Below are 24,068 nucleotides of genomic sequence, written 5' to 3' on the forward strand. Positions count from 1 at the left end.
GAACCTGGAGTCTTGTGTCCATGAGCAATGGCAGTGGCAAAAAATGCACAGGCTTAGGAAGAGCTGAGTCAAGTCTATGGGTGAGCTTCCCCCTTCCTTGACCTTCTGTTCCATCCAGGTACCCAGTCTTTTGGATAGTGCTGCCCACATTCAGGGTGGGTCTTTCCCCCTTAGTTGGCTGATCCAAGATTAGCAATCACATCTACCATTTTGTTTTCAGTCCTATTAAATACCTGAATCTCTGCTGGGGATGATTACTAATGGCTCCTTCTTCCACTGGGTCTAATCCTTCTGGATGGACCCACGCTCCCAGGACAATGAAGAAGGCAGGAACTATGTCTAGACAGTAACCCAACCAAGTCACAAAAGCCACCAGGACCAATGGCTGTGCTCTCAATCCAGTGGCCTCTTTCTGTCAAAGAAACCAGCCTGTGTATGGTATTTAATTCAACTCCATAAAACACTTTTATTGGTAATATTCTAACAGTTGTTGAGGAATTTATACAATTTTTTTGAAATGCTCACTTTCCTCAGAGATGAGACAGACAAGACAAGGCTTTCCTAGAGGGTCAAATGGTCTAAGAAGCCCAGCACTGACATTCGGTTTTCTTTCAGGGTTTCAGGTCTGTTTGAAGTTGTCTGACACAGCATCCCAAGTGTAGTAATTAAGCAGCTAGAATTCCTGGAAAGCTTTATGCCTCTTGCAACCCCACCTGTCTTTCTAGTAGGCTCGTTTGGCTAGCCTCTGCTTGATATGTGTGAGGCTGGGCCGGAGAACCTCACATTACCATGCAGCGGTGACACTAGAGACTAGGTGACTGGGCTCACCCACTCCAGGCTGCTCACGCCGATCTTATCACCCAGCCAGCAGGACAGTCAGTGTCTGCAGGACCCTACAGGTTCTCGAGCTTTCAGACCCAATGTGGTCTTCTTCATTTATAGTGCAAGCTTGTCCCCTGGAATCTCATACTTTGTGCACAGCATAGCTTCCTCTGGATTTCTCTGTGCATTCGCACTAAGGTGGAGACACCCACATCATGTATCACCCTGGCCCTGGTCTGCAGTCACTGTACTGAATGTGACATTTCCGTTGAACAATCATTATATGAGGAAGGGGAACCTTGACCAGGGCCCCAGCAGTGGCGTCCACATAAGATCTCCTTGCTGGGTGGAACTCCACCTCCATTCTGGTCTCTCCTTGTGTGTTTGGTTACAAGATAAAACCACTCTCCAGACTCTTGATTCTCACCTTGGCTATTTTTGCCAGTATCTCTGGTCACCAATATGACATGCAACCTTTTTACATATAACCCTTCAATATAGAGCAATTCACTCTTAGCCAACCATGGCTACACTGGTTGAGATCATTCTGCATTTCTTTTCTCCTCTTCTTCCAGGCTAGAAAGACTTCGAGTTCTTTTCATCTCTGTTGATGAAATGCCGATGCTGGAGGGAATGACTTACCTCAGAGGCTTTTCCAAGCATTCACCCCTCTTTGGGCTCCCCTCCCAAATGGGAGGATATTAGCAAAAACGATCATGTGTTGATTTTAACTGTCTCTTTTGCTGCTAAAGGCGAATCATTGCTATGACAATCGTTTTGTTTCTTGTCTTCAGTCACATCTATCAGGATGTGTGCTGTACCTCAGGTAATTGACAATTGGGATTGTACACCTTAACTGTGCAGTGGGTAAATTTTTGAGACACACATAGAGTTTTTTTGTTCCCTTTTTTTAGGTCTTATGGAGAGAGGATTTGTGGTTAGCCTCACTGTGATGACTTTCCCCTGAGACCTCCACTCATTTTTAATGTTTAAGTGATTAAAGTTATCATTTTTCTTCATAAATGTGTCCATTGTATTTATGCCTAAATTATTAATATTAAATAAAAATTAGATTAAAGACTCATGAACATATTCTTCATTTTTTGGGTGGTTGAATGTGAAGGTCAACTGAAAACTTGTCTAGGATTTATTTTAATGGACTCAATTGAGGGTCTAATTTAAATCGGCCAACACACAAATGAAATAAAACTTCTCAACTACTTGCCCAACATCATTAATTAGAAGGTAAATTCTTTCAATCCCCTCCCATTAGCCCCTCCCTTTCTTCCTTCCTCTCTTCAAAGTTTCTTTACTTGTGAACATTTTACATAGACATATGATTTGCTGGCTCACAGCCCCTGCGAGCCCTATGACATTTTCATCTAGTACCCTGTACTTTTTCTTTATCAACACTTGCCACATCTGCAATGGCATATTCACCTGTAAAGGTTTCACTAGGGCAGAGACTGGATCTGTCTTTTTCATTACTGTATCAGAGTATTCAGAGGAGTACCAGTTCATAGTAGGTGCTCAGTTGCTCAGTTATGGTCTGTTGAGTGAATGTTGTCTTAATTTTCAAGGTTTTTAAGTAGCAGTACTCAAAAACAAACAAACAAACAAACAAACAAAAACATCCTTTGGACTGGGGATGTAGCTTAGTGGTAGACTTCTTGCCTAGCAAGCATGAGACTCTGGGTTTGATCTTCAGTACTGCCAAAACAGTAGGAAAATACTGTTCATGGTACAATGTTCTATTACATCTTTATGCCTGGGTTTAGTATATCTAGCGATTAGAGCCTATTAGGAGCCCTCTAGCTAATCATTGCTAGCTTTTAGAGGACTCTCTGGTGATGAGATTACTTGGATGAATGAATGGATGAATGAATGAATGAATAAATGAGTGAAATTTTTTTAGCTCTGTGCTCCTTATACCTAGATTGGCACAGTTGAAGTTCCATCAAGTTTTATTCTGTGAACTGGGGGGAAGTTAACAGGGGTTGTGCATAGAGAAGGGGAACTTTTGCATGAAAATGTCCATGATGTCCACTTCATCCTCCTGAAAGAATGCTTGAGGGTTCACAAAACACTACAAATCAGTCAACAGTGTATGTGTCTTCCAGCAATTTGTCCTTTAATCATTTCACAGTTGATAAAGATAACTGTGATTCCAGAGAAATGGTAAATCTCATTGTACCACAGTTTCCCCATTTGTAAAATAAGCAATTTAGAGTGAATGATCATGATAGTCATGATAATCATTTGCATGCTATGAATCTATTGATAAACATAAAAGCAAACTGTACCTCAGGTCATTGGCAAGCATTAGGTTACATCGACCTCTGAGGAGTTTAGGAATTAAAGTTGCATACAATATAGTTTACTTTTTTGGTTTTTGTTTCTTTCTAAATAGTCCTTTTTGTTAGAGACTTGTTGGGTCTAGAGGGTAGAAATCTATTCTTAAAAGGAATCAAAGGGAACTTTTCCACATAGGTGAAAAGAGAAATGTACATGGTAGAAGTCTCATGCCTTGGACTGGGGGAGTGTATAAAGATTGTTGTGACCAGACATTATATGTGGGTAGCAGAGGAAGATAAATCAGGAATTTTAGATGCCACAAGGAGGAAGCTTCTTGGTTCCTCAGCTCATTTCTTCTGTCCACTATCAGTTGGATGGTCTTATCTGCATTTAATATAATATTGCATAAGCAATATTAAAGGGAAATTGCTAAATAAAGACAAGTCACTCACAGTTCAACCTCCCAAAGTTAGCGGCTTTGCTCTCTTTGGGTTAATAACCTGCTTCTTTACTAACATCCTTACTCCGTGGTTTGTTTCAACTCAGTTAATATGACAGTCATCAGTTGTCAGCGGCCTTCTTGATGTTAGAAGGCCTTCTCGATGAGTTTGCCAGTTTTCCTTCCTTGTCTCTGGTTACAACTTCATCACCTGCTTAAGGAACTAGCTTGTTAGGATTCTTTAATGGAATGTTAATGTTTTTCTCTTTCCAAATAATTGAATCAATTTTGATTATTTATATTTTTCTTGAAATGTTTCCATTTGGTCTGTTTTCAAATTAATTAGCATATAAGGATTCATAATGCTTTTTTGGGGGGGGGATGGGGGATAGAACCCAGGGGTGCTTTACTCCTACATCTCCAGCTACATCCCCAGCTCTTTTTATTTTTTAGTTTGAGACAGGGTCTTGCTAAGTTTCTGAGGCTGGCCTCAAACTTGCTTCCTCTTGCCTTAGCCTCCTGAGTCACTGGGATTACAAGCATGCCCCAGTATGCCCAGCCAGAATACCCTTTTAAAAATACTATTTGGTTATCTTTGTCAATTTGTTGGCTTTCTTTCCCATTTCAAAGAACCAACTTTTGTCTTAAATTGCCCTTTCTAGTGTCTTTACTTCAATACTTTCTATTTTTACCTTTTTATATCCCTTTTTCATTTATTCTATGCTTACATCCATATGCTTAACTCTTTAACTTTATTCATTTCTAAAACTAGCAGTTAAAGCTGTGAAATGAGCACCTCTAAGTTCTGATTTATTTATCTTCCACAACATATGCTACCTATCTTATCACTGAGTTCTAATTTTCAAAAAATTTTCTTTAAGAGCTATTCTTTCACTGTAAGTATTTAGCAGAGTATGTTATAACGTGAAACATATAGTATTTAAATTTAATCTTTTTTGATGATTTGATTCTTAGATTTTTATTTCAGTCTTGGGGATAAATCCAAGGCTTTGCTCATGCCAGGCAAATGTTCTACCAATGAGCCACATCCCCAGCTCTTTAAATTTGATCTTTTTTGATGTTGATTTAATATTTAACTACATAGTGGTCAGAGAATTTTATTTGTATGTTGAGAGTTCTTTCAAATGAATAGTCTTGCTTAGTGGCTTGATAAATGGTCATTTCTTCTGTTTCCTGCGTGCTTAACAAAGAACTTTCAAAAAAACAACAACAACAAAATCCAGTTTGAAAGTATTTCTTTTAAAGGTGGAGCAAACTCATTTTCACTTATTTCAATTGCAGATATGAAAGATTTACTTTTCTTGTTATGTCATTATTTTCATTTTTGTTTTACTGATCAATATTTTTTCCAAAAGCTCTAGTGATTTTCTAGAGAAGTGCTTTTCAAACTCACTGGTTTCAGAATCCTTTTAGCTCTCTGAAATTATTGAAGAATGTTGCATTTGAGCTTATGTTTGTGTGGGTTACAACAATATTTATCCCAGTAGAAGTTCCAGAGGATGTCAAAAAAATTTATTAATGATTCAAATAAAATAACAGTAAACCGATTGTGTGTTAATATAAATTGTTAAAATGAAATTTTTCAAAATAAAATTTTCAAAATAAAATAAAAATGCTCAAAACAAAAAAATTTAGGGAGAAAAGTGTTATTTTACATTTTTTGCAATTCTCTTTGATGGTGACTTATCAGATGACTTCTGGATTCTTCTGCTTCTTCATTCAATATGTTGCACATTGTTATTTTGGTTAAAGAATCCTATTTCACATTGAGAGTTGAAAAAGGAAAATGTGCTTTCATAGTCTTCTCAAATAATTGTAGATATTCTTTGATATTGCACCCAAATTCCATAACCAGTAGTTTCTGAAAGGCTGATTGCATTGTAGAAAGCAGAATTATACAGTGAACGTTCTGTACTGTGTTTCCTTAGGCCTGTCATGTACTTTGAATGGATCTGTTATCTGTCTATAATTTCATAGCATAATGAATTGGTATTTGTCAATATTGGTTATAAGTTATTCATATATTCCAAATGCTAACATTTTTCCTGAGACAGTAAAAAATTGCATCCATTAATACCTCCATCGACTACATCAGAAAAATTTTAAGTATTAGTAAATTGTCAATACTTTTGAGTACAAGTTTTCTACATTTCTAAATATTAATATTCACTTTTTGAATATCAAATTTCAAGCAAAGTATTCTAAATATTGCTTGGAAGCTCAAATGTTTTTCATTGACGGCAAATGCTGTCAGTTGTTTTCCTTAAAGTGATGGACACACACTTCATTTTTTTGAGAAAATGTCAGCTAAATACACAAGTCTGAACACAAAGTTGTTTAGTCTGTCATTCTTTGTGTGAAAATGAAATTTCCAGGAAAAAAAATCCTTGTAACTCAGCTTCAACCCAGACAAGGACTTTTCCTCCAGTCAGTCATTGTGTTTCAGTTTGAGGTCTCAAGTGTTTTGTAGGGACCTCCTGCTCTGTCACACACAGGCTCAAGAAGGCATGCACCCAAAGGTTGAGAGTAATACAATTAGAATTCTGTTCTGCTTCATAAAGGGCATTCTCAAACAAAACCAGCATTTGTTTGCTTTGTTTTTATTTTGAGTGTGTGGCACAAGAGCGTAATGCCTCTAGTACAGTTTGATGTCACTGCCCTGATCTGCGGAGGAAACCAGAACTGCCACCCACCACTAGTTTTGTATCGTGAGTGCAAATGTCAACACAGTGAATAGGCAAATACGGCTTCATATTATTGTGAAAACCATTATTTTTCCTCAAGGACCCTGAAAGTATCTAAGGGACCTTTCTAGGAGTCTGCACACTGTTTCTGGGAATTGCTGCTCTAAAAGTTCTACAGCCTATCTTTAATTAGTAATGATTACCAATGAATTTTGTTTTGTCTTGCTTTTGCAATGCTGGGGATTGATCAAGGGCTTTAGACATGCTAGACAAACATCTACCACTGAGCCACATCCCCAGCCTACCATGGAATTTTGTGTGTTTTTATTTTTGTTTTTGTTTGTGTGTGTGTGGTGCTGGGGATTAAACCCAGGGCCTTGTGCATGCAAGGCACATACTCTACCAACTGAGCTATATCCCCAGGCCCCACTATGGAATTTTTAATCAGCATATTTATACTTATATTTTCTATCAGCTTTGAGAATTAATCGTTATCTATGATTCATTCGTACAAAGCAAAACCTTCAATATAGTTGTTAAACAATTATTCTCCTGTCATATCTGAGATATTTCTTATTTGTTTAGCATTATATTTAAGAACCCTTTCCTTGTGACATAAATTTTATTTCCCTGATCAGAAATTCATTTAAACTAATATTTTACAGGTTTATTTGATATCCTCTGGTAGCTGTACTCATTTTCTTCTCTATCCTTGTACACCTCTTTCACTTTGAATCAAGGAATAATTCTTTAGAGCAGAATAGATGAATAGAATGTTTTTTGAACCCTTCCGCGACTAAATATGTCTTTGTTTTTCTATCACACTTAAATGATCTTTTGCTGTGTTTAAAATTCCATGTTCAAATCCTTCTTTTCTTGTCCTGCAGCATTTCAGAATGCAGATAAGGTTACTGGCTGTCTGTTTATTATTCTGTTGAAAGTTACTTAGTTTTTTTTTTTTTCCCAAGCAAGTGTAGCATTTTTCTATTTTAACTTTAAGAAAGAAATATCGGCAGGACATGGCTAGATGTATTTCTTTTTATTACTCTTTTGAGAACTTTGGGGCCTTTCCTTCTCAAGGTCCATTTTTCCTTTGCTTCAGGATATTTTTCTTTCATTATTGTTTGATTATTTATTTCTTCCCTTTCACTCTCTTCATTGTGTTCTAACTCCTGTTAGTAGAATATTACCCAGAATCACTCTGCAGGCTTTTAACTTTGTTTCATGATTTCTCTTATTATTTGTTTAGAAACTTGAGGGGATCGGGGATGTAGCTTGATGGTAAAACTCTTGCCTGGCATGCACAAGGACCTGGGTTTGACCCCTGGCACCACAAAATAATAGCAAAAACTACAAAAACCTGGATAATTCTTTGCTTTTGTCTCTCAGTTCATTAATTCATTGCTATCTTTTCCATTCAGCCTTCAGACATTTTTTTAAAATTCAGAAATCTTGCATATCATTTTGTGATTATTTTTTCCAATTAGGCTGTGCTTGTCTTATGGATGTGGTTTTGTGGTTTTTTTTTTTTTTTTTTTTTGCTGTGCTGGGGATTGAACCCAGGGCCTTGGGATTGCAAGGCAAGCGCTCTACCAACTGAGCTACATCCCCAGCCCTAGTATCTTCTTTTTAACAGTATTTATCTTGGAGTTTTTCCTTCATTCCTGTAAGGTTTCCTTGAACACCTGGTGGGTCTTAATTCTCACCTTAAAAGTGGAGAGTTAGACCCTTTGCGCTGTGATGCTTGTCGGCAGAGTGGAGCTCACTGTTCAGGTGGTGGGCTGTTCTGCTAAATGTTCTGGCCAGAGGTGTTGCGGGGACCTGGAGATTTTCTTTCAAGTGAGTCCCAAGAAGACAAAACTGAGGGTTGGACACATTAGAGAATTTTAATGTTGCTTTAAACTAATTTTTTAAAACATTTTTTCCAATTTTTTTTTTTTTTTTTTTTTTTTTTTTTTTCTTGTGGTAGTTTAAACTTACTCTAGGCATTTTACCAAGTTGTTTCTCTCTCTGGCCCTAGGACCCCTCAAAGGCAGACTCCTGCATTGATGAAGTGAATGTTTAGCTAGCTCCTCTGGCTAGCTGTGCAGGAACTGGCTTGGCCATCCATCCTGAAGACCCTGAGCCTTTTCCCAGCTGGGTGGGAACCACAGTCCTCAGTTACACATTAACCCTTCCTGTACCAGAGTTGAGGTGCAGCCTTCTCAACTCTGGTTTCTCTTTTATTCCTATCTTTTCTGCCTTTTATCTTTGAGAATTGCACTAAAATCTCACTTTTCCACATTGACTGTAAGCCTTTGAGGTAAACGCATGAAAGGGTTTTGAAATGGAAATCTGCCCTGCGACTCTGGTAAGGTGCTTTTGTGCTTGCTTTCCTGCTGCTAGACATTTGAGCACTGTTAAGTTCCTTAGAAAAACTGATTCTCTTTTAAAATTCCATAGCTATTTTGGTTACCAAATAATTTTTCCCTTTAAAAATCATGCTCTCTAAATATACTCTTTTCTAATTCTTTAATTCATATATATGATATGTTCTTGTATTCATATGTATATCACATAGATTATTTGTTAATATTTTTCCACAGGATATTTAAAAACTGATGGCCTCTATGTCAAACTAAACATGAATAAGGATTTACTACTTATCACCTCACATAATTTATTCAATAAATATGTGTTGCCTGTCTGATATGCATACTGTAGAATGTGCCAGGATCTTGGATTTCTACAAACGATTTAATAAATGATCTCTTTCTTTAGGAAACTTACAGAGTCCCCCTTTGCACAATTTCTAAATTGCCCTGGATTCAGACATCTCAATTATTTCCAAGTAAGAAGTCTCCTGTCTTCTGTCTTATTGTTCTCTTATCTCCACAGTATTTCCTAGTGCCCCTTTTTAAGTATCTTTTTTTTTTTTTTCTAATTATGAAAGTAGAGTACAGTCAAGAATTGGCAACACAGAAGGATGCTTAGGAATTCATGCTCTGGGATGAAATCCAGTTGTGACCTGATTGCTACATGACTCTTGGCAAGTTACTCAGCAATTTCCTCATCTGTATAAAGAGCATGATAACCATATCTGATTCTAAGGTTGGTTTAAGGAGTATGCGATTTAACACATGTAAGTGCTTCCAACATGATCTGCCATATGGCAGGTGCTTTGTAAGTAATATGATATTATTGGAGATTATTTTCAAAGTGAAAAAGTAAAAGATCACCTATAGTCACTGTTTACATTTTGAGTTTTGATTCACATACACACATAACCAATTTTAGTGATTTCATTACCATCTTTATAAATTCTCTCCATTTTAAAAGTTATTTTCTTATATTTTCTTCCGCTTTCCACTGTGGTATTTTTCTCCTCATGATTTATTTGTAGTACTCCATGTATCTTTCCTGCAGCTCCTTTATTTTTATTCCTAACTATTTCGGTCTGGATTACTTAATAGGTGACCTAAGAGCATGTTTAGTGCATTAGCAAAGTCGTAGTACCGAAGAAGAGAGAGGAATTTCACTTCAATTGGTGGATCAATATATTTTGCAATCAGTGTATCTAACCCAGAACTAACTTAATTTCCATAGACATAAGTTTCGTTTCACAGCTTCTTATTTTTAAAATCCATGCATTTTACTTGGTGAAGGTCTTTGTCATTTTTTTCATCGAATTAATTGAACCCTCTCTTTCTCCAATACAGTTGTCTTTGATATGAAGATGTTCAGTACCCCCCTTTGATCCACTTTGAGTTGAGTTTTGTGCAGGTTGGGATATAGAGGTTTTATTTCATTTCATTACATATGGATTTCCAGGGTTATAAATTCATTTCATTTCCCTTGACTCCTACACAGGACTGGTCAAGGGCCACAGGTCAGAGTCCTTAAGCACAAGCAGTGAGTGCAGAAACTTTCTGATAAGTTTCACCCCTGGTTCTAGCATGGGAAGTTTGTATTATCTCTTGTGATTTGCCTCTAGCAAATACCTAAAGGAGGGATGTTACTGAAAGTAGCCAGCAGTGAAACAACTAGCATCCTTGGCATTTAAATTGTGACATTAACCCTAACAAGGATGATCGGTTCATTAATTTTCATTTGAAAGTCTTATCCTGTTAATGGAAAAAAAAATGCCAAGATTCCAATAGAAAACAATAATTGTCCCTTCTTCAATTTTTGCTATTTAGGGTCTAAATATGGTTGGGATTTTTCTTGCCTAGAATTGAAGTGATTATGTAAGTCAGTAATTAGCTATAGTGACTCAGCTACAAGAAGCAGAAATGGATGAAGACCAAAAGTGAATATTTGTGCTGAAGACTCAGAACATGAGTCAAGACGATTGGAGAATAGAATTCGTGATCTCAAGACGAGGCTGTGTGTGTGGGCAGGGACATGTTTGAGGCAGAATATATGACATGAAATCCTGAGCATCATATAAAAGATTTGCTATTTCTTCTTTTAATTACTCATTTTTTTTCATTTAAAAAATTTGTTCTAATTAGTTATACCTGACAGCAGAATGCATTTTGACACATTGTACACAAATGGAGCAAAGCTTCTTCTGACTATACATGGTACAGTCACACCAGTTGTCCTTCATTCCACCATTTTTACCACCCCCAAACCCCCTCCTTTTCCCTCACTTCCCTCTGCCCAATCCAAAGTTCCTTCATTCTTCCCTACCCACCCACTGCCATTATGGATCAACATCTGCTTTTCAGAGAAAACATGGTTTTTTGGGTTTGGCTTATTTCGCTTAGCATGATATTCTCTATTTCTGTCCGTTTACCAGAAAATGTCATAATATCTTTCTTCTTTAAGGCTGAGTAATATTCCATCATGTATATATACCGCATTTTCTTTATCCATTCATGTGCTGAAGGACATCTAGGTTGGTTCCATAGTTTGGCTATTGTGAATTGAGCTACTATACACATTGATGTTTATCACTATAGTATGCTGATTTTAAGTCTTTGGGGTATAAACTGAGGAGTGGGGAAGCTGGGTCAAATGGTGGTTCCATTCCAAGTTTCCTAAGGAATCGCAATACTGCTTTCCATAGTGGTTGCACCAATTTCAGTCCTACCAGCAATGGATGAGTGAAACTTTTTCCCACACATCCTCACCAATACTTATTATTGCTTGTATTCTTGATAATTGCCATTCTGACTGGAGTGAGATGAAATCTTATTCTAGTTTTAATTTACACTTCTCTAATTACTAGAGATATTGAACATTTTTTCATGTTTATTGATTGTATTTCTTCTGTGAAGTGTCTGTTCAGTTCCTTGGCCCATTTATTGATTAGGTTATTTGTTTTTTTTTTTTTTTTGATATTAAGTTTTTTGAGTTCTTTATATATCCTGGAGATTAGTGCTCTATCTGAGGTGTGTGTGATAAAGATCCTCTCCCATCTGTAGACTATTTCTTTACATTATTGATTGTTTCTTTTGCTGAGAAGAAGCTTTTTAGTTTGAATCCATCCCATTTATTGATTCTTGATTTTACTTCTTGTGCTTTAGGACTCTCGTTTAAGGAAGTCAGGTTCGAAGCTGACATGATGAAGATTTGGGCCTACTTTTTCTTCTCTGAGGCACAGGGTTTCTGTTCTAGTGTATAAGTCTTTAAATCCACTTTGAGTTAATTTTTGTGCAGGTTGAGAGATAGAGGTTTACTTTCATTTTGTTACATATGGTTTTCCAGTTTTCCCAACACCATTTGTTGAAGAGGCTAGTTTTTCTCCAGTGGATGTTTTTGGCACCTTTGTCTGGTAGAAGATAACCATATTGATGGGGGTTCGTCTCTGTATCCTATTCTGTACCATTGATCTACATCTCTATTTTGGTGCCAATACTAAGTCATTACTATTGCTCTGTAGTGTAGTTTAAAGTCTGGTATTGTGATGCCAAAAAATTCCACCAGAAAACTTCTAGAGTTAATAAACGAATTCATCAAAGTAGCAGGATATAAAATCAATACCCATAAATCAAATGCTTTCCTATGCATCAGAGATGAATCCCCTGAAAGAGAAATTAGGAAAACTACCCTGTTCACAATAGCCTCAAAAAACATAAAATGCTTGAGACTCAATCTAACAAAAGATGTGAAAGACCTCTACAATGAACACTACAGAACACTAAAGAAAGAAATTGAAGAAGACCTTAGAAGATAGATCTCCCATGCTCCTGGATAGGCAGAATTAATATTGTCAAAGTGGTCATACTACCAAAAGCGTTACATAGATTTAATGTAACTCCTGTTAAAATACCAATGACAATCTTCATAGAATTAGAAAAAGCAATCATGAAATTCACTTATTTGTTCTTTTTAGATATACATGACAGTAGCGTGTATTTTGGCATATTTTACATACATGGAGGATCCTCCCATTCTTGCAGTTGTACATGAAGTGGTGGCATATTCATATATGAACAAAGGAAAGTTATGTCCAATTCAATCTACTGTCTCTCCACTTCTTCTTAAAGGGAGGGAAGCCATATGGTGATGGCTGAAGAGAAGATGTTTGGCTTCACCATTTTATCTTGCTCTTCTATAATCTTCTTAGTGGCCCAGTCAGAGGACACTACTCTGTGCTGGCTCTTTGCGAGGGGCGTTGCATACATTTCTCTCATTTAATTTATGCAAAAACTCTTCCATAATGAGAGAACTGAGGTTCAGACAGGTAATAGGGTGAGTGAGATTCAGGGCCAGGGCCATCTGTTGTGGGCATTTTCTATAAACAAATAATTGAACACATATTTTAAGACCTGTATTACATGTTTCTTAAGATTTAAGTACTCAGGCTCAGTCTAGGTATATTAATTTACTTGGGGAGATGTGTGTTTGTGAGAATACCCTGGAGAATGGGATGGGAATTGGAACTTCCAGAAGGACATCAAAGGCAAAGCTAGAGAAGAAGAGTTTCCAGATTTTAGACTGAAACCAGATGGATCAGGGATCCAAGACAGGCCAAAGATGGTGGCACAGGACAAAGGCTATGGATGGTGCAGGGGAGCTGCTGGGGGTTTTGTTGAATGGAAGTCACTTTCTTGGTAGGTCTGACACTTGACTGAGTCTCCCTGATAGACTATATGATGAATAATACACATGTCTTAGGAATTCTTGGCAAAGGGATGCTCTGAAGGGCTAAAACAGGGAAAATTCTGGAACATTTTCTGTTGGATAGAATGTTGCAATTGTTGGATAGAATTGTTACATAAGAGTAAATATAAAGAGAAGCAAGAAGGAAATTTCAGGAGGGGGACAGCCTGAGCAAAGGAAGGCATGGAGGAAGGAATGGGCTTCTTTAGGGAGCTGCAGAGAAAATGGCTTAATTCTTTTTTTTTAAATTTTATATATACTTTTATATTTTATATATATGTCAGATGGAGGATTTTGGACTTGATGTTATAGGCAATAAAGAATTATACTACTCTCTAGAAGAGCATGTTCTGTGAAGAGATTATTCCAGAGGATTTCAATATGGGTCAAAGAGGGGACAGAGACTAGTTAGAGGCATGAAGAGCTAAGACAAAAACTGAATATGGGGACTGACTTCCTACAAGGGACACATATTTTTAGAAGGAAAGATATTATGTTCTAAGTTCCCTGTGTTCCTCCCCAGAATCTTTATTCTGTGCAGAGGGAGGAGCAGGTGGAGGTGGGCTGACCCTGGCAGAGTGATCCAGAGTTTTGGTGGACTGGTAGGTTATCATCTCAGTTGAGTGTTGTCTCTCTCCCTCATCTCCTCTCCCTTCCCCGCCCTCCTCCCCGCCCCTGTGTCTCCTTCAACTGATGACTCAGTTTTCAACCTTGCTCTCTACATCTGCAAAACGAAGTAGTAGCTCAATAAAACAAATAAAGAAAAAAAAAAAAAGAAATTGTATGTGTCACCTAACTTCACCTTAGCCTTACGGTGAATGGTCTGGTGTTCATTTGCATTTTTCTTCAAAGAAGGACCCAGGCCACAAGTTTATAGTTGTTGTTCACAGTTCTCTGTTCAAGGCTTCTCAGAACACAGCAAACCTGAAACTTCACAAAGGACATTTAAGAAAGTGACCAAAGCAGAATTTGAATCATCATTCCCCATGAAGGATGATAAAAGTCAGCTTCGGAAAGTGTTTTCAACTTTGGTAAACACTGCACTGTGAAACTTTCCTGTTTTTACAAGTCTACATTTTTGATCAGTGTACCAGAGAGATGATTCCATTTTTATTAAACCAAACTTCATTCAATAGTGCTCTGTACTGGAGAGATTATAATTTATGAAGAAGAAGAAGAAAAAAAAAAAAAAAAACCCTCATTGCATAGTTAAAGGAAAGGGCACAAAGGGTCCCTTGGGACATTAAGTGTGAAAAGAAATGGTCAGTAAAATTGCACTGTCCCTGCATAATTCTTTCCGTTTATCATGCAAGGATTTATCAACAGTTTCATCCTAGGGGAAAGGCTGATGAAGCTCCTACATTCATGAGCTAACATCTGTGCTGAGAACAGATGACATCAGCAATCCAGGAGTCTCAGCAGGAGGAGTGAGGATCCTATGAGGGAAGACTCAGGAAAAATATCTCCAGTGGAGCAGGACAGCACTTAGTGTAAATCAAGACTTGGCTACGTTCGCTCAGCCTGAGCTTCCTGGTGAACTTTTGGAAATTAGTCCATGTTGTAATGAACACTCCTCCTTCATAGCAATACGTGCTTCTCTCAGGCGTGACCGAGAAAAAGAGCCCTGTCTTTTTCAGTGGTGAAGTCCTTGCAAATACAGACAGTTCTCAAGTGAGAATGCTTTGACTGACAATTTTTTGACTCAATGATGTGAAAGCAATATGCTTTTGGTAGAAATCATACTGTGAATTTTGAATTTGTATCTTTTCATCAATCTTGGAGCATCTGTACCATGAAGCTCTTTATTCCTTTCTGTGGGACACAGCATTTTAGAAAGCATGCATGATGCCTTGGTCCTTATAGGCCACTAATGGGGGGTCAGAATCTATTTTTACAACATGGAGATGCTATTTTATTGTTAGATCAAAATATGCAAATTTCTCCAGCAGACTCTCCAAAATGAATACAGTTGTGCTTTTGTTGCCAGAAAATTCCATTATTCTACTCTATGAAATATATTCTTCAATTTAAAAAGTATTGCCCACACATCTCTCCTTCTCGAAACTGATGAGCACATTCCTTCCTCTCTATCTTTCAGATCTGTTCCTCCTCGATCCTCTGACTGGTTTTGTCTCTTCTGTCCTGTGCCTTCACAGCACTGTTCATTTGCTTCCTCATGCTCCTGACCTTTGCAATAGCTGCACTCTGTCTAGCCTGCTAGGTTGCCAGCAGTGTGGGATAAGTACAGTGTCTGTCTCATCCCTTCATACTCAACATCTGGCATGATGTCTAGCATATATTGGACTGTCTATAAATACTTGTGGAATATTGCTGAATAAATAGCTGCTTTCTTTTTAATTAATGATTATCTTTAGTGCTTTAAAATTGTAGTCAACTTTACCAAAAACTGATATATACACAAACTTTACAGAATTGTGCAATGAGAGTGTCACCTGTCATCTGCATAGCACAGGAGTTAACAGGACCCTATTTTACCAATTATTTTATTTGAGCTAAATCACATTGTGAGGTAAGTTAGCTGCCATTGCTATCCCTATTTAAGACAGAAGAAACTGAAGTTCAAAGTCCAGCCAATTTTCCTCCACTGTAGGTGACTGAGCAAGGACTCACTTGTACGGCCCATGCTATTCCATGTCACCACACTGCCTGTGACTAGTAAGTCCTTCAATCAGGGTTTTCCTCATTTGCTCCAAGAAACCTGATTATACACTTTTAATTCAATTCATCTGCAATCGGGGACAATATTCTTTCTTCCTAATCAGCTCCACCAAACCTCTGGGACAAAAAGCTCAAGCCTGAATCCTAGAGACTATCTATCCTACAATTTCATTCTGATAAAGGTACAATTCCCACCCACCCCACCCCCATCCTCAGATGTATTTTATCAGTGCCAGTGTTGTTTTCTGACCTTACACCAGTGCATGGCATGCCAGCATATAAAGGGCCTCAGTACATTCTGTGTCAAGGGTTCACACCAGTTCTCCGTCACAGAGAGAGCTGATGGACCATCTACCACTGGATGATCCTAAAATTGTGTTGGCAAAAGGGGCCAACTCTTTTATAACTATGGGCCATCAGGAGGTCTTGGTAGCTGCATTTCTGTTGATCACTGTTAGTGTTACCTCAACTCACCCTGTGGCTTGTCTGTGTGATGTTACTGTGTGCCAAAGTAGGTGTTACCGAAATACAATGTCTCATTGTTCCGTTTCGGTTCCACTTCCGTGAACAAGCAAAAGACTCGGGAAATGAGTGAAAAGCTTCTCCAGGTTCTTTTACTTGACATTTTGGGTCCCAGCGTGGGTAGCTGCTGGAACGTCATGGTCTTTGGGTATTTGAGTCATTCTCACACCCACCTGAAGACACTGACCTGTGTGTTCATTGAAATGATGGACCGACTGACTGTCCCTTTCTATCTCTTCTGAAAGTTCTCCAGATATACTCCTCCCTCTCCATGATGGTCATTACAACCTGTAGCTCCTAAATCACCCAGATATAGTGGAATCATCCAACAATGTAGGGTTCGAGTAGCATCTCATGGTTGTTGCTGCATCTCCTTATTATGTGGCAATATCAGGATGTAATATGTTGTATTTGCCAAGTGGCTTGCTTATATTGCCCATTTAATTGAGAGACTTAGTCTGTAATTTGTTAGTAACATCAAGCATAGATTAAACTAGATAAAAACAATGTTTAATAATTATTAATGTATTGATTACACTTAATGTATTGCACACTTATAATTAGAACTCAGTTAAATGAAACCTACTCTCGCAGGGTTCCATTCCAGTGCTCATTAACAAAGAATAATTAGATAAAATTGCTCAGAGTAATTGGATATGGAAAGCCAAGTTTGGAGGGGACTAACTGAGGGCTACTTATGATACCTTTTAAAGACTGTTAGTACTTAGCATACTGAAAAAAATCAATCAGTGTCTATAAATGCAGCGTGGCTGTCGCCTTGGTTTTAAATCTTTCCTTTCTTCCCCCTCAGTCTAAGAAATAGGAACCGATGCCTGTAAAGTATTTTATTAGGAGCAAAAAGGGAAATTCCCTGACAATGAGCCCCATGTTTCTCATGTTTTCACAGTAATAAAAGACTGGTGGCCTTAGTGCCCATGCCCAGTGACCCTCCGTTCAACACCCGAAGAGCCTACACGAGCGAGGATGAAGCCTGGAAGTCGTACCTGGAGAACCCTCTGACCGCGGCCACCAAGGCGATGATGAGCATCAACGGGGACGAGGACAGTGCTGCAGCCCTGGGCCTGCTCTACGACTACTACAAGGTGGGCTCCACCCTCTTGCTCCTGTCCTTCCTGCCTCAGGCCTTCCCTGCCCACGGCAGGAGGAGACCCATTCTGTCCCAGGCCCGTGGACCGATGTGGGATTCAACCTCTTCTGTTCCTGTTGCCTTGCCTCCTCATCTGTGAAGCCCAACCTCACACCCAGAGCAGTTTTCTGTGTGGGATAATTATTTCTTATGTCCTTTGTGCACATTTGTAGATATTATGTACATTTAATTCTTACATAACAAAATATTACCAAGACTTCCTTACGGTCATGTTTAATTTATGGTTATGATTTTTAGTGAGTAAAGTATATTACATTGTGTGGCTATACCAAAATTTAGCTATTGTTCAGTTCTTGGGTAATTAGGTTGCCTCTAAAGTTTATAGTTTTATAGGGAATATTGTAGGGGAAAACTTATAGTAATTTCGATCCTTACTGCCTCCATTTGTTTCAATAGACACTAAACTTCTATTTTGAAAAATGCTTAAAGTGAAATAAATGTTACATTAGGAAAAAATACTTGATCTACAGTACTTATAAAATAGGAATAGTTCAGGAAACCCAGTCTGTCATGAAGGGCTATACTGGATATGACCTGTTCTCTTAGAATTGTTGAAATGTGGGAAAAAAAAAAAAAAAAAAAAATCAACCATGTTTGCTGAATGAGGAGACACTTTCCTGAATCTGACTGTGAACATCTTTGGTTTATGCTGGGAATTGACACAATGGTGAGCTGGCTGTGTTGCTCTTATTTGGGGATGAGAACTGAATCCCACCTCCCCTCTCCATCCATCATGGGAACACCTTCTTTAAACAACACCACCAGGAAGAACAATTTCCCTTTTTGTGATCCTCAGTCTCTACTTCCTGTTGCCTTATTTGGGATGAAGAGCAAGGGTGAGTGACAGTTGTGAAGGACAGACAGGTCTGCCAATCCAGGGTATTTTAAATGAGGATCAATGAACACATCATTGTTGTCAGGGAATGCTGGAGAACTCTATGAAGGACTTTTCATCTGTACCCTTTCTGGTCTAGGCAGACATATCCCCTCCATCCCCCCACCCCCATCCCCCATCCAGTCAGGTAGAGTTGGCAAATGTTGTGGCCTTTTATTAAAGTGTGAAACTCCCAACAAGACTCCTGACATGGTGAGAAGGGCTTTAACTTTGGGGGAAAGTGGGTTCCAGATGCAAAGATGCTTTAAGGCCTAAACTGCATTTCATTTCCTGACAATAAAGGAGTAACTTAAACTTGAAAAAATTAAGCCTGAGAACCAAAGTGGTTTCATGGTAGACTTTTCTTTTTTCTTTCCTGTTTGTGGTTGTTTCTTTTTCGTCATCTTTTTCAACTAACGATCTCATCTGAAAAACACAAGGATAAATCTAAATGTTTTGGAGTGAAATTTTTCAAAATCATTTTTGGGATGATTCTGAAGCTCTGATCTCATCAAATTAGACTGCTTTGTGTCCTAGACCATTTCTTGAGTTGGATCTCATCAAATTAGACTTTTTGTGTCTTAGACTATTTCTTGAGGTTCAACTTTTTTGGTTTCATCCTTAGAGGGTAGTTTTCCCTTATTAGGGAAAAATAATCAAAATTTGACAGTTTTGTCAATTTTTAAAATCTATTGGCACATCATTAAAGTGATACTGATTTAATCATTGAGATCATTACAACTTCTTTTTTTGGCTTTTATAATGTTAATATTTCAGTTAATAACTTTACTAGGGCTCTAAAGAAATATTGATCTATTTAGAAGAAATATACTATTCTTATTCTTTAAGAATAGGTTTTATAGGGGCTAGGGATATAGCTCAGTTGGTAGAGTGCTTGCCTTGCAAACCCAAGGCCCTGGGTTCAGTTCACAGCACTGCAAAAAAAAAAAAAAAAAAAAAAAAGAATATATTTTATTCTATCAATTGTGAAATTAACATAATTTTAGATGTCTATATTTGATGAAAATTCTTTTTTTTTAATCAGTGAAAAAAAGATTACCTTAAAATGTATTTTACATAGGTTCAGAGAATAATCAAGTATTAGTAAATATTGATAATCAAGTATTAGGAAATGTGGTACCTAGATTACCTCTCCTTACACATTTGCTAAGATTCAAAGGAAAGTTGAAATATTGATTTCTGTCAATATTTTGTGATGTAGGATATGGAGTGCATAAAACTCAAACTGTAGCCAAGTCTACAGCTCTTTGTACTGAATTAATATTGTCTAAGATTTGTTAGGGTTATGGCTCCTTTCATTTCACAGAAGATTTGCTTTCTTTTTGCTTGAACATCCTAGTGCCCGTGGAAAGAATTATTGGTCTTGTTTCCCATGATCATTTTGAGGCTGTGTCTGTTCTCTGGATGTACACAGTGTGTGTATACTGGGTTTAGAATTATAAAGTTAAACATCCTGTGAAGATAGGCCCTTTCCTATGGCAAAGTGAGGATGTTAATGAAAAAGGAGTGATACTCCTTTTTTGAATATAAACTGAGAAGTTAAATTAATGTTTACAATTGCTGTCACATCATCATTTAAATTTTATCAACTTTTATACCTCTTTTTTTTTTGAGTTCTCACTTCCTTCTTTTTTATTTTATTTTTAAAAATTTTTTTTATTGTAAACAAATGGGATACACGTTGTTTCTCTGTTTGTACATGGCGTAAAGGCATACCATTTGTGTAATCATAAATTTACATAGGGTAATGTTGTTTGACTCATTCTGTTATTTTTTCCCATCCCCCCCACCCCAACTTTTATACCTCTTTTGAAGTTCAAATTGATCCTTTTTGTCAAGGACTTCATTTTTCCTCACTTTTAAAGTTGGAGTACATTGTCCCTAAAGGGACCTTTGTGAGCTCAGTCTAGAGAAAAGAGTTTGTGGGACACAAAGAGGTACTTAAGAAATAGTATTCCCTGTCCTTGGAATTTAGTAAAGGCATGTCTTTGTGTAATACTTTATAAATCTCAAGTTTTGTTCACCTTCCTTTTTAATTGTCACCACAGAATTATTGCAGTGAAGCCCATCAGATTTTACATTTTATAGTTCAGACAACCAAGTGGAATTTACCCATGCTCACAGGACAATCCTGGGTTTCCTAATATCCCTTTCATTACAATGATAAAAATGCTCTTATTTGAGCCTATTTGTAAACAGTGCAAATTTTTAAAACATATATTTGAAGCTTACTATGTTGTTTACTAATTTCAATGGTATTTATTAAATCCCCAAATTTATAGAATCTCTTATAATTTAGGGACTCAATTCTAGTGTAGTTCTCACTGCAGTTTAAGCTACTTGCCAATAGCAGCTCCAAAGTCAAGTGTAAACTTTCCAGAATTTCAGGCATGACAGAAAAGCATAATGGATTTAATTAGATATTTAAAAAATTAGTTGGATTTATGTCTTAGTCTGTTTTCTGTTGCTATAACTGAATATCAGACTAGATAATTTATAAAGAGTAAAGGTTAACTTAACTCATAATTCTAGAGTCTGTGAAATTCAAGAGCATGGCACTGGCATTTGGTAAGGGAATTCTTACTACATAATAACATGGTGAAGGACATCAAATAGCAAGACAGATAACGTGTTCTAGTTCAGTTCTCTCAGTCTTTTCATAAAGTCACAAATGTCACTATTAAGGCCCCATCCTCATAATATAGTTTAATCCTGATTACTTCCCAAATGTTCCACCTCCAAATCTCATTACCATCAATCTAAAGATTAAATTGCCAATAGCTGAACTTTTGGGGGATATGTTCAAACCATAGCAACTTACTCTCTTACTGAGAGAACTAGTGGTTTGTTATAATCTGGTTCCAGCTCTAGTGAAAGTATACTTCCTGGTTAGTCATTCCTGTCTGTTCTGCTGACCTGGTATTGCTGGAAGTAGTTTGTTGCTTTGTTCATCCAACAAATATTCACAACTTAGCTATGGTCTTCTAGCAATAGTGATGGACATTAGGAGGGGGGGTTGGATATCCAACTCAAGCTGCAGAGTCACAGTCCAGGATAAACCACCTATAAACCTGTAACCAGTGAATGGAGGTAAGTGCTATGTTTCAGGAGCAGTAAACTGACTGACGGCTTTCCAGAGTCCACATTCCAACAATTTCAAAGGATTTTGAACATAAGCCTCATAGATGAGAGAGACTAGCCACACATATTATAGCACCTGCAGCAGCAGCAACAGCAGCAGTGAAGAGGTGGGCTGAGGCGAGAGAGTTCAAAAAGCAGTCCATTGCAATAGTTCAGATGAAAAATACTGACCTAAAGGATGAGTATGGGGAGGAGGTGCCTGGATTAGCATTTCTGAGCATTTTCCCGAAATTATCCACTAAAACAGGCATGACAGAGACACAAAGCAATATGTTCACAAAAATCATTATTCATTTGAATAAAAACTGGCAACTGATTGTGTGTGTGAGAAAGTTGGTCAGGGGGCACTCAGAACTAAGAGCAAGATGCCTAAGATGAGTCTGAGGTGGTTAAGAGTTTGATGAGCTTGTAGGATGTCCAGGTGTGATACAGTAAATGTGGGTCTAGTACCAAGAGAGGGCACTGAGTTCAGAGGTCTCAGTTTCTCTGAAGACTGCAAAGCACAAGGTGAACATAGTTCAGAGAGGCCTAGATTGGAGCAAAGCCAAATAATAATCAAACAATAATCATCTCTATGCCTTATACTTAATGCTGCAGAATGAGTACAGTTGTCTGCCCAGATCTCATACTAGTGACTCCAGGCAAAAGTAACTTTCCCTTTCATGCATCTTTGGAGTTAGAGTTTGGAATCCCTTTTTTTTTCTCTCTCTCTCTCTCTCTTTCTTTTGTTCTTTCCTAGGCCATTGGAATTGATTTATTCTTGCAGTAAATATTTTGAGAGACCCTACTACATCCAAGGCACTTGGGATGGAACTGCACAGGGAAGGCACTCATGGAGATTGTAGTCTTATCATGGATACAAAAATTCAAATGGGACTTGAGGTCTGGTCAGGACCATACGCCTGGAGAAGCTGTGGAAGTGGGGAGTGGGTTGTGTTCCGGGATGAGAAGACTTTGTGTGAGGGCTCTGTTTTGAGAAGGAGCTTTGCATGGTCACTGACACCCTGTGACCCAAAGTGAACAGCAACTGGTATGCTCATGCTGAGATGGGAGACATTTTGGAGGTCAGGTTCCTGAGAATACAGGGAGAATTTTATGTATCAGTGTGAGAAAATCAGACTTGCATTCTTATGAAGACCACTTGGAGAAAGAAAGGATTTATGGGAATTGAGTGAAGAAGAGGAGAGATGAGTTAGGAGACAGTTCCAACCCAGGCAAGTGGCACCAGGGGCTGAGCTGAAGGGTGGATTTCAGCCACAGGGTACTTTGTGCCACCTGGTTGGTGCAGAAGGCTTGAAGGTCAAGGAGAATAACCTATGGAAGGGACCATAATGAAGTAAAATGTCAGTTCTGGTGTAAGGCCCTTCCTCACCTGGCTTTCACTCATCTCCGAAGCCACCGCTTCCCCTCATACAGTTCTTGCTCTGGCAATGACTTCCTTATTCTGTCGTATCCTGGAGTTTTATGTAAGCAGTTCCCATGGCTAGAAAGCCTTCTCCAGTCACCCAATAAATTCTCACCCAGATCTCCGCGACACTGGAAGCTCTGTCCTGTAGGTTTCCAGAGAATCCCACGCATAGCTGGGTATTGAATTTTTAAAAAACACTATTAAGAATGACTGTGTATGTGTAGAGAAGCCAAGTGCCACCTGGTGGGATGAGCTGTGTGAAAAACCCGGGCACAGCAGTAGGAAGGCTGGGGAGACAGGGTCTTCTCCTTAAATCTGTTTTCTCCCTACCACCTTTAAAGAACATATTATGGTAAAATATGCATGATATAACATTTATCATTTTAGTCATTTTTAAGTGCACAGTTCACTGGCACTAAATTATGCAAGCATCTCCACCATTTGTCTCTAGAATGTCTGTCTCATCTTCCCAAACTGAAATTCTACCCATTCACCACTAACTCCTCATCTTCCCCAAACACGACCCCTGGGGATTCTCTATTCTGCCTTCTCTTTGAAGGTACCTCATGTAAGTGGAGTCATACAATCTTTTCCCCTTTGTGTCTTAGTTAATTTAGCATAATATCTTCAAGTTTCATCCATAGTATAGCATAATTTCCATATTATAGCAGAATTTTATTCCTTGTTAAGCTTGAATAATATTCCCTTGTATGGATATACCACATTTTGTTTACCCATTCCTCTGTTGATAGATACTTGAGTTGTCTCCTTTGCATTATTAAGAATAAAACTGCAAGGGACCTTGGTGTACTGGGTATTGAGATTTTATGATCTGTCATCTTCAATACATGACAGGAACCTGTTTTATTCATTTTATTCCTATCTAGTACTTAATAATGCCT

At 38.0% G+C, this 24,068-nt stretch overlaps 1 protein-coding gene across 4 annotated transcripts in view; it reads left to right on the forward strand.

The window, feature by feature from the left end:
- GRHL2 (grainyhead like transcription factor 2) overlaps positions 1-24,068 on the forward strand; it is a 143,469-nt gene that overhangs the window by 25,196 nt on the left and 94,205 nt on the right. For all 4 annotated transcript variants that reach the window (XM_079106956.1, XM_079106954.1, XM_079106955.1 and 1 more), the window contains exon 2: positions 17,462-17,657. In XM_079106956.1, coding sequence (XP_078963082.1) covers positions 17,490-17,657 — 168 coding nt within the window. In that variant the 5' untranslated portion in view covers positions 17,462-17,489. The remainder of the gene's footprint in view (positions 1-17,461; positions 17,658-24,068) is intronic.

Source organism: Sciurus vulgaris, assembly GCF_902686455.1.
Source record: "Sciurus vulgaris genome assembly, chromosome: 1".
NCBI classification, from domain to species: domain Eukaryota; kingdom Metazoa; phylum Chordata; class Mammalia; order Rodentia; family Sciuridae; genus Sciurus; species Sciurus vulgaris.